The 10,785-nt window shown below is 48.9% G+C and overlaps 2 protein-coding genes across 6 annotated transcripts in view; both read right to left on the bottom strand.

Moving 5' to 3' along the window:
- Window positions 1–807, bottom strand: part of PRG3 (proteoglycan 3, pro eosinophil major basic protein 2) — a 4,729-nt gene extending 3,922 nt beyond the window's left edge. Inside the window, exons 1-2 of the mRNA XM_037728016.1 lie at window positions 658–807; window positions 192–325 (exon numbers count right to left, since the gene is read on the bottom strand). Coding sequence (XP_037583944.1) covers window positions 192–252 — 61 coding nt within the window. The 5' untranslated portion in view covers window positions 253–325; window positions 658–807. The remainder of the gene's footprint in view (window positions 1–191; window positions 326–657) is intronic.
- Window positions 808–7,248: 6,441 nt separating this feature from the next.
- Window positions 7,249–10,394, bottom strand: PRG2 (proteoglycan 2, pro eosinophil major basic protein). Of its 5 annotated transcripts, none has more exons than XM_037728019.1 (6): window positions 10,175–10,343; window positions 9,563–9,632; window positions 8,688–8,983; window positions 8,254–8,385; window positions 7,631–7,742; window positions 7,249–7,415 (listed from the first exon to the last, which is right to left on the bottom strand). In XM_037728019.1, exons 2-6 carry the CDS (start codon window positions 9,618–9,620, stop codon window positions 7,357–7,359), a joined length of 657 nt encoding a protein of 218 aa, XP_037583947.1. In that variant the 5' UTR covers window positions 9,621–9,632; window positions 10,175–10,343; the 3' UTR covers window positions 7,249–7,356. The 5 variants fall into 5 exon arrangements, with proteins under 5 accessions (XP_037583947.1, XP_017354458.1, XP_037583946.1 ...); XM_017498969.2 differs by having other exon boundaries at window positions 10,289–10,343; XM_037728018.1 differs by lacking the exon at window positions 10,175–10,343 and adding an exon at window positions 9,861–9,890.
- Between the last annotated feature and the right edge of the window lie 391 nt (window positions 10,395–10,785).

Below are 10,785 nucleotides of genomic sequence, written 5' to 3'. Positions count from 1 at the left end.
GAAAGAAAGAAAGTTCAGGTTATAGTTCTGAGTCCAGGGAATATCTTGATATCTTGTCAGAGATGAGCTGTATCAGCTAGAGAGAGAAGGCTGTGGTCCTGGCCCCATGAGTGCAATAAAAGCAGGGGGAGGGGAGCATAGGAAAAAGGAAAAAAGAGAAAGATGGATGAGGAGGGCAGGAAGAGACTTACCCAGATCAAGAGCAGAAACTGTTCCCAGCAGGAGAACAGGCAGGAGCAGGAAGCATTTCATATCTACTGTCTTTTAGCGAGGACACTACTCCACCTTCCTTCTTGGGGCTGTCTTTATGTGTCTAGTATATCCCCTGGCATATAGTATAGAGAAAATGTTTGTTTAATTGTTTGATTGAAGAGCAAACTAGATTGCTTTCTCCTGTTGCTATGAAGAGACCCTGAGCTGGAGAATCTAGAACAGGAACGGCAGGAGGGGTAACTCGGGTACAAAAGCTCCTTTGTCTTCCAGCCTCCATTGCTGCTTTCCGGTATCACCCTCAGCCCAGACTCCTGCCCCTGTAGGGACAGGTCTGCTTAGCCATGATGTTCCTAAGGACAGCCCTCCTAGGTGTTTGCCTTATGGGGTGCTGCTTCTTCCCAGGGCCTAAATTGGTCCTGCCTGGGCAGCCAGAAGAGAACTCACCTTCCAAGAGTCTGAGACCTCCACTCTCAGTGCCTCTGGCTTCGGGGCCCGGAAGCAGCCGTTATACTGGGCTTTTGGGGAAGTGGGAAGAGGCCAGGATGATTGCTCCAGGCCAGGGTAGGGGACAAAGGATCTGATAACAAAGTTTGCTCAGTCTTCTCAACTCTGTGCCCTACTCTCTGCTGGGACCGCAGGGACCTGCCTCCTGAGGCCTACTGCCATGTATGGGTGCCCCACACCCTGGTTTGCTGCAGAGGGCCTGGATGTTATGTCCATTGTCCAGGCATAATTATTATTTATGCCCCCTAAAGTGGCTCAGTCTGAACAATACGCCTTAACCCCAGGAGTAGCCTCCTGCTGGTGGAATCTCAGGAAGTGACGTGCAGATCCCAGGGAGCCTGGGGGGAGACAATGAGGTCAGGCAGTAAGAGGTGAAGGGGAGGCTCAGCGCTCCCAGGCTGTTACCTATTCTAGGGACATGGTATGCAACATCCCTCACCCTCATCTTCACCTCATCTCCATCAGGCATGTATGACCACCCCTTCTTCACAGAGGCAAAATGTGAGATCCAGAGACAGAGAAAACCCAGCTTGCCAAGGTTTCATAGGAAGTAGAAGAACTGGAGATTTCTAACTCTTTTTGACTCCAAACTTTCTCTCTCTTTCTTTCCTCTCTCTCTTTCTTTCTCTCCCTTCCTCTTTCTCACTCTTCTCTCTTTCCCTCTCTTTCTCATCTTTTTTTTTTTTTGAAGAGACAAAATGCTGCTCTGTCACCGAGGCTGGAGTTCAGTGGTGCAATGATAGTTCACTGTAGCCTTGAATTCCTGGGTTCAAGCGATCCTCCTGCCTCAGCCTCCTGAGTTGCTGGGATTACAGGTGTGAGCTCTCGCATCTTTAACATGTGAAAAATCTATGTCCTTTTTTCCGTGCTGTGGATCTAAATCAAGGTTCCTCAACCTTTGTGCTATTAACGTTTGAGGTCAAATAGCTCTTTGTTGTGGGGGGCTGTCCTGGGTGTTGTAGAAAGTTTAGTGGCCCCTCTGGTCTCTACCCACTGATGTCAGTAGAACCTCTCCCCACACCCCAGATGATCGAAAATGTTTCCACACATTTCCAAATGTTCTCTGGGGAGAAAAATGGCCCCAGCTGAGGATCTCTGATCTAGAATATGCCACCTTGTCCAACCTCAAAGCATCATTTCAGGGCTGACAAAGAGGCAGCTGCTGTAATGAAAAGCTCCATACTGCCAGGGTGCGGTGGCTCACGCCTCTCATCCCAGCACTTTGGGAGGCCGAGGTGGGTGGATCACCTGAGGTCGGGAGTTCAAGACCAGCCTGACCAACATGGAGAAAACCCGTCTCTACTAAAAATACAAAATTAGCCGGGCGTGGTGGCACATGCCTGTAATCTCAGCTACTTGGGAGGCTGAGGCAGGAGAATCCCTTGAACCTGGGAGGTGGAGGTTGCGGTGAGCTGATATTTTACCATTGCACTCTGGCCTGGGCAATAAGAGCAAAACTCTGTCACACACAACCACACACACACACACACAGCTCCACAAAGTCTCTCTAGCACTCTGTAGATCATCCTCCCCACCCAGACCTCCCCTCCTCACCTCCCATCTCCCACCAGCCTTCTGTCCACCCAGGATCTGGACCAGAATCAGGCAGGGGGGCTCTCAACTCAGGACAAAATGTAAGAGGACACTAAGAATTTCACTATTCAAGATAAATAACATTTTAATGTAATATTTCTTAAAAATTGAAATTAATGCAAAACAAAAAATCAAAATTTGAACTGACCAGGCTGTAGCCAGATTTACTGCAGTTTAAAGAGAGGCCAGCAGGTCCCAAGCCTCGAATTCACCAGATGTCTCTGCTAAGAGCTAGTGGACTTGTCAGGGTGAGTGACCAAGCTCAGAGGCATCTTTGTGGGCTCCTCTCAGAACTATGCCTGGCACATGAGTGGAGGGTGACCCTCGTCAATTAAAAAGTGCAGATTTGTAGGGCGGGGCACGGTGGCTCATGTCTGTAATCCCAGCACTTTGGAAGGCCTAGGGAGGTGGATCACCTGAGGTCAGGAGTTTGAGGCCAGCCTGGGTAACATGGTGAAATCTCTACAAAAGCACAAAATACAAAAATTAGTTGGGTGTGGTGACACACACCTGTAATCCTGTCTACTCAGGTGGCTCAGGTAGAAGAACTGTTTGAACCTGGGAGGCTGAGGATGCAGTGAGCTATCACACCACTGCACTCCAGCCTGGGTGACAGAGCGAGACTCTGTCTCAAAAAAAAAAAAATTTAGATTTATTCCCCATATTCCAGCCCAGCCCTCCACAGCTCAGGAAGCAGGGACAGGCAGCCCAGAGGGTGAGAAGACCAAAATTCCTTCCCTTCTCTCCTCTCCCATGGGACCCACAAATGGAGAAGTAACTGAGAAGTCACTTCTGAGCCTGATTGCAGAGTAACGGCTTGATCACTATCTCCTTAGCCCAACGGACCAAACTCTCAGCTTATCTTCTTGACTGTGGGGGGACTGGCCAGGTCCAGCACCTAAAAACCTGGTTGCTGGACTTCAAGCTTGAGACCTCCCTGGTGGTGGAGGGCAGAGGCATAGACCCCCATTTGCCATTATTCTTCCTCATCCATTGGCCCAGGCCAGTGGCACCATTTCACTCGGTGGTTCAGATGACCAAAAAGGTTGAGTATTGCAGGCTGGAGTGCAGTGGCACGATCTCGGCTCACCACAACCTCTGCCTCCTGAGTTCATGCTATTTCCCACCTCAGCCTCCCCGAGTAGCTGGGGTTACAGGCACCTGCCATCATGCCTGGCTGATTTTTGTATTTTTGTAGAGATGGGGTTTCACCATGTTGCCCAGGCTGGTCTTGAACTCCTGACCTCAGGTAATCCACCCGCCTCAGCCTCCCAAAGTGCTGAGATTACAGGCATGAGCCACCATGCCCAGCCTTGTCGTTTCCTTTTACAGTTGGAGAAACGGCATCTCAGAGATTTTAAACAAGTTGCCCAAGGTCACACAGCAAGTAGAGACAGGCCTGAACTGTAGGCTCCCAGCCCCTCAATCACCCAATAGCTGTGTTTCCCTAGCCTCCTCTCATCAACCTCCCTCCCAAACAAACCATTCCCTCTCTCACATTGACCCTGTTTTCATTGCATATAAACCCTGGGCAAAGATATTCCAATGACCTCACTGATGTTTTCTGTCCGATTTAAAACCAGAAATAACATGTTTGAAGGTCTGCCATGGACCAGGCACTATGCTTCATTAAAGTTTTTACATCTGTTGCTTAACAACCACTTAATCCTTAAAAGTCATCCTATGAATTGGACATTACCATCTCTAGTCTACATATGTAGTACAGAAGTTCAGAGAAGGCAAATGACTTGCCCAAGTTTGCACAACTAGTAACAAACGATACATCAGATCCTAGTCTGTCTGACTGCCAAATCTTTGCTTTCTTTGATACACCCAGATGTGTTACCCCAAGATGATCTCGCCAATGATGCCAACATTGTTTCAGCATCCATGGAACCCCAAGCCTCTGGCTTAATGTTTGCGTTTATGTTCATAGGGGTTTCAAACTCTGCCTCTTGTTCGAAGATTCAGTCCATCCTGTCATCATGCAGAGGGTAGGCCTTGCCATCTTGAGAGGCAGTGTAGGGTAATGTATAATTGTGGGAAGTAAAAAAGTTCCTCTTTAAAGTTTCCTTTCTTGTTAAAGAATAAGTGTGCTTATAGCTCTTTGTTAAGCCCTATCCTATGTAGCTGTTAAACATGCCATGCTTACAGGCACGTAGTACATTCTATGTCCTTGTACTTTAACCAAGATATCTGTGCTGGACGTGCTCACAGGCATATCCCAGTTCTCCATTGCTTTTACCTGTTTAGAAAAGTTTTAAGTTGTTAGCCAACTGGGTTTAGTTTAGATTGTGAGGTCTGGCTCCAGCCAACAAAGATCTGACACAGCAGTAAGGACAACCCCAAATGCATAAGGGATAAATATGTCTGTTTTCCTTTGTTCATTGTACTCTCATGGCAAGATGGCTAGCGAGGGTACCCTCCCTGTAGTTCAGGAAGTAAAAAAATCACAAGTTCCAGGATCAGTCCCTCTGTGCCTCAGTGTTCTCATCTATAAACTAAGGATAATAACAAGACTTGCCTCTAGTGAGATCAGCTTAAATAAAGGTCTCAGAACTATACCTGGCACATGGGTGGAGTGAGGGTGGCCTTTGTCTATGAAAAAGCAAAGAGTGTTGTGCTGATTGAGTCCCTACCCTGTGCTTTGCACTGTGTAAGGAACTCCAGGGGTTCGATAATAAAGAATCTCGGATAATTTCACAGAGCTTAGTTAGCATCTTATTGGAGAGAAAAATCCGCACACAAACCTATATTTTGGAAAATTAGCCCAGTCTCCTTATTTCATAATTTTTACTTTTTAAGAAAAACTACCTTTTTTTTTGAGATGGAGTTTCACTCTTGTTGCCCAGGCTGGAGTGCAATGGCATGATCTCGGCTCACCACGACCTCGGCCTCCGGGGTTCAAGCGATTCCCCTGCCTCAGCCTCCCAAATAGCTGGCATTACAGGCGTGTGCCACCACACCCAGCTATTTCTTTTTTTTGTTATTTTTTAGTAGAAACATGGTTTCTCCATGTTGGTCAGGCTGGTCTCGAACTCCTGACCTCAGGTGATCCACCCACCTCACCCTCCCAAAGTGCTGGGATTACAAGCATGAGCCACCATGCCCGGCCAAGAAAAACTGTTTAATGACTGTACAGTGTGCTCCTATAAAGTGCACTGCAGTGTGGATTGCTCGGGGACTCTTCACAGTGAATGCACCAATGTAAACATGTCTAGTTCAAGATACAGAATATTACTAGGAGCCCTGCAGCCTCCTTCATGACCGTTCTTGATATTCCTCCCCAAAGAAGATCTCTGTGGACTAGAAGTCAAACTTCTGTCAACGCACACACCCACAGTGGCAGAGATTTATGAGGAACAAGACAAGTTTACCTACCATTTAGCACAGAACCTGGCACCTAGTAAATGGGAAGTATTATTACTCTTTGTGGTTAGTATTGAAATAAGGGAAGTAATGCCTTCACACATCAAAATATAAAGTCCAATAGGGCAGGGAATGAAAGTTCCACCTCAGCTGCATCCTCACAGCACCCACCACAGGGCTGAACCCATAGTCCACCACCTGAAATCAACAGATTCTCATGGAGCAATAGCCACAACGGAGCTGAGTTTGAGTCCTGTCTCTTTCCCCTCTTACTGTGTGACCTTAGACAGTTAGCATCCCTTCTCTGTGCCACTATCCAAAAAAACCGAGTCTTCGTTTTGCCCTTCTCTGAACCCCCAATCCTATATGAAGTTCTATGAATTGGAGGCATTCTGGAGAAAAAATGGCATCAGACCATTGAATTCTTTTCTTCTGCTGACCTCCCTAGTAGAGAAGGGTTGAGAATGCCTTCCTCCCTCCCTCTTGATTAAAGCTCCCTCACCTCCAGCTGGGCTGGAGTCTTGTGTCCCAAGATGAACCCAAGAGCGAGACAGTCTGTCTTGCCTGCCCTCTGTGCTTCATCCCCGGGTGATCCTGAGGGGAGAATAGCCAGCACTTCCAGCTGAAAAACCACGAGGGTTAAAGGAACATGCTTTGGAGCAGACAGAGTTGAATTTCAACATTAGTTGCATTTTGAGGTTCAGCCTCGGGCAAGTCTTTTGACAGGTCCTAACTTCTCTTAACCATGGTTCTGTAAAATAGGGATAATAATTATTGATCACATGAGGCAAGGTGCCTACCACAGCACGGGGTATGTTGTGGGTGCTCAATGAGTGATAACAACTAGTAGATGTTTTTATGCCTGTGTTACAAACAATCATATATCCCAAGTGCCAGGGGACTATGTCTTGTATTTTCAGGCCTCATTCAGAATCTGATGTGTGGCAAGCTGTCTTATATCAGGTTTTCCCAGAAGGAGGTCCTGAGACAGGGAGCTGCATAGAAGTGTTTATTTGGGAGTTGCAGACACTAGGAAGGAGCAGAGAATGCAGATGAGGAAGGGAAGGTGGCCCATAAAATGCATGGAATAAGGCCAGCTACCACAGCAGGCCACTGGGAAACGGTGCCCAATACATGTTAGATTTATTCCACTTGAGGGGCCTGGGACTGGGGTACACTCACTCCCGAGAGTTGTGGACTGTTCCCAGGGACATGTTAATTTCCTTACATATCAAACCAAGTACAGTTCTGGGGTTGGAGAGAGAAAGAGAAAGGGCCTTTGGGTAAAAAGGCACAAATTGGGCCATTGGGAGTCCACCCACAACCTTGAAAGGTCCTGGCAACACCTATGCAGGGACCCAGAAATCAGGTGTTCTATGCAGGGAGCTAGCTGAGCCCATTCCACCATCTCTAAAAGGCTCCATAGACCCAACCCCACCCTCCATCCTCCTCCTCGAGGAGTGATAGCTTCTGACCCTTCTCTGAAAGGTGTGGTGTGTGGAGAGATGGTAAGGAAGAAGCTTCCACGAGGGCTAAGCAGAGTGGATCAGCAATCAGAGGTGAAAAGAAATTTCAGTAAAAGCCATTTTATTTCACGGAGGTGGAGGGAGATGGCAAGCAGAGAGGGGCGGCAGCTGCCCAGGAGAGGGCAGCTCTGAAATCCCGGCTGGAACCAGCTCAGTAGGAACAGACGAAAGGAAGGCTTCTGTTGCAGGGGGCTCGACGCCAGTGACCTCCTATGAAGGCAGAACAGAAAGGGATGTTCAGCCTCTTGTCCACCCCAACTCAACCCACAGGAGGGCCCCTTCTCCCACCCACATACTGCCATGGAGTTGGAGTATAAAAGACCCAGGAAGCCTCTGATCAAAGGGTCAGGCTCTTCCTAGCATCCTCCTTGGGGCACTTCCCACCTCCCAGGCCTTCCCATCGTTCATCCCCAGCCCCACCTCACCTCGGGTACACAGGGCCACACAGCGACCACCACGGACTGAGGGCTGGCCAGCAGCCCAGAATGCAAAGTTCCAGTGGCTGCCATCAACCCACCAAAAGCGTCTGCAGCGGCCCTGGAGAAAGCAATAGAGGAAGAGGGGATGGGGCTGAGGGAAGGCAGAGAGGCAGACCTGGCCCCATATCTGCCAGCTCCTCCTGCTGCCCACCGGGCAATGGGCCCTTCCCTGCTGGACCATGATGGTAACTGTCCTGGTCATCTGAAATGCTGATCCATGGCAATCATCACCATCAGATTCTATGCATCCCAGTGATGGGCTCATCCTTCCAGCTCTAACGAAAAGTAGAGCAGGGGTTGCCAACCCATCCTAGAAATGAGGGAACAGACTCATGGTCTTGCCCAAGTTACATAGATAGTGAGAGATGGAAAGGAACTTGTACCCAAACCTCTGAATTCTAAATCCTTGGATCTTCCCTGAATACCCAGGCAGCCCCCTCAATTTTGTCTGTGGGTGTCCATCTGGTTCTTCTGGAGATTATAGAGGAGAAAAACAGGCAAATCTGCCCAAGTTGAGTGCTGGCTGAGATCAGCAGGTGTTCCCCATTAGGTGCTCACACCTGTCTTACCGAGCCTATGATCCTGCCTCCAATCCAGACTTGACCCTGGTTGAGCCCTCTGACTGAGAGGTGGATTCGGGAATTCAAATTGAAGCTGTGGATGGACACGAGGTTGCCCCGGTAGCACCTCTGGCAAGTCAACTGCAAGGCAGGATAAGAGACAAAGAATAGGGCAGCCTTCCTACATAAATTCACATGAGTCTTCAGTCCCCACAATTCATGCCCTCCCCCACCCTGCCACAACCGTTTGAAGGTTGGAGACCAAAATGCAACTTCTGTTTCTAGGTGGCCCTCCCCTCTCACCCCAATACCTCTGTGAGGCTCAGGTTCTACTGACACCCCCAGGGCGCTCAATGGGGAAAAGAGCCAGTGATAGCAATGCTGGGGACATGTCCCACACGCCTTTCATGCTCCCACCTCAGCCTCAGCCACAGACCACTCACCTGAGCTTGATTAAACCTTTGAGGACTTCTCACCAGGAGGTAGCGGCGGCAGGTCTGGCGCCCAGGGACACCCATCAGTTGTACTGTGTCCTCTTCCTTAGGACACGGAAGGTTTTTGTCTGCTACATCTGGGACTGAGATCGACTCAACAGCCCCGTCTTCCTTGGAGGCATCTTCACTTCCAGAGCCCCCCTCCTCCTCTGCCTCCAGCTCCTCCACCTCCTGTTCTGGCATCTCCTCATCCTTAGGCAGGGTCTTAGCACCCAAAAGGCTTTCAAAGTAGGAAGTCTCAGACCCTGGCAGGGAAGATGGCCAAGTGTCCTTCCTTCACATCTCCCCTTGTCCCTCCCTGGAACCACGGACAGCTCCCACCTTGCCCTGGGCATCGGAGTGCTCAACCCTGCCTGGAAAGAGGAACCTGGAACTGAGAGAAACCCAACGTGCCCAACAAAATCAAGGTGGTTAAGGGCATGGACTTAGAGTCGGGCAGTCATGGGCTTGGGTACTGGTTCCATCATCCATTAGCTTCATTTCTTCATCTGTAAAACGGGTATACAATACCACCTACTTCATGGGGATGCTAAGAGAGTTAAAGAAGAGAAGGCATGGAAAGTGCTGTGTACTCAGTAAGCTCAAAGTAAGCATCATGGAGAAAGGACAAAATTGGGAATTTCACAGTAGAACCAAGACCACAGACATAACAGATGCCCTGAGGAATCCTTTCAAGTCCTGGTCATAGGGTCCCCATCCCTTTAAGGGCACAGAGATTCAGAAATAGAAGACGATCAAAGAAGGGGGTGGGTGTGTAACTCTGACCCCATCTACTATAGAAAGGAAAAAAATAGAGAAAGAAAGACTAAAGGCAAAAATCTTACTCAGATGGAGAGCAGAAACTGCCCCAAATAGGAGAGCCAGAAGTAGGGGGAGTTTCATCTTGGCTTTATCCTGCAATGGAGAACACAGTTTATCATTGACACACACACACACACACACACACACACACATATCATATGACATCACAATCACACCATTAGGGGACCGTGAGAGTGAGGTGGAGAAAAAGAAGGTCTGAATAGAAATCAGGATGGGCCAGAAAAGCTCATGCTGAGCCCAGCTCCTGATGCTCCAGAACCCAGGATGCAAGGACCTCTTTCTAAACAGAATGCAGCAAACCCTGAGGGGTGGCTGAGGCTGGCTTTCCTTCAGTCCTGGAAGTAAAGAAGGGACTATTAGGCTTATATATTTGACTTAATGGGTCCCTCAGAGTCTATGACATAAAAGAGGAGGGAGAAGCAATGATTATTGGTTTTCCTAGGAACACACAGGACTTAGAAGCTATGTCCCCTCCTCAAAGCTCAAGAAGCCACCCATGCCCTCCTCCATGTCCTCCACCCTCTCCCTTCTCCAGCCAAGGGGCATTTTCACATCTCACAGAAGAAATGTGCAAGGCAGAGGATGAAGGCTGCCCCTGCTGACATCCTTGTAACCTGAAAGCCAGTCGCAGACCCATGCCAGCCCTCCAGAGACTGTCAGCCACAGCCAGGGACCCCCTGGGAGAATAAACTGTTATCAGCTCCACCACAGCAGAGAAAGCAACTCACCCAATGAGAGACCGTCCTGGGCCTTTAGATCTTCCCAAAGCCCAGGTTCTTCTTTGCTCTCTCCCACAAAGACGTCTTATATAGAGGCCTTGGAGGAACTTCCCCCAGGGAGAGAGGGTTTGCCTCTGCTGGAGGGAGATAGGAAGGCTGATAAGGACCATTTCATCTTTCATCACCTCCCTGGGGAGCCCACTCATTCAGTGAAGATTTCTCCCCCGATCCCCCTTTTCAGGAACCCAGGGGCCATCTAGGACAGCTCTGGGCAATGGTTCTTATCCTGGGCTACACTTCAGAATCTCCTTGGGTGCTTTTCCAAAATACACATGTCCCCTGCTTTACTGGTGTTTTGAATTGCCACAAACATTTTGAGAACAAATCTGTCCGTATCTATTAGAATTAAAAATGCACAGTGGTTCATGCCTGTAATCCTAGCACTTTAGGAAGCTGAGGCAGGCGAATCACGAGGTCAAGAGATCGAGACCATCCTAACCAACACG

Source organism: Cebus imitator, unplaced genomic scaffold, assembly GCF_001604975.1.
Source record: "Cebus imitator isolate Cc_AM_T3 unplaced genomic scaffold, Cebus_imitator-1.0 Scaffold253, whole genome shotgun sequence".
Classification (NCBI taxonomy): domain Eukaryota; kingdom Metazoa; phylum Chordata; class Mammalia; order Primates; family Cebidae; genus Cebus; species Cebus imitator.
The sequence above is the reverse complement of the archived record's forward strand: the minus strand, read 5'-3'. Positions and strand labels throughout refer to the sequence as shown.

Bases quoted from the DNA above. Each gene is read 5' to 3' on its own strand.
- PRG2 (XM_037728017.1), bottom strand. From the start codon at position 9,620: ATGAAACTCCCCCTACTTCTGGCTCTCCTATTTGGGGCAGTTTCTGCT. The intron at 8,984-9,562 runs GTAAGATTTTTG...CTTCCCTGCCAG, and splicing joins AGTTTCTGCTCTCCATCTGA to GGTCTGAGACTTCCTACTTT. The intron at 8,386-8,687 runs GTGAGTGGTCTG...CCTGCCTTGCAG, and splicing joins AAAGGTTTAATCAAGCTCAG to TTGACTTGCCAGAGGTGCTA.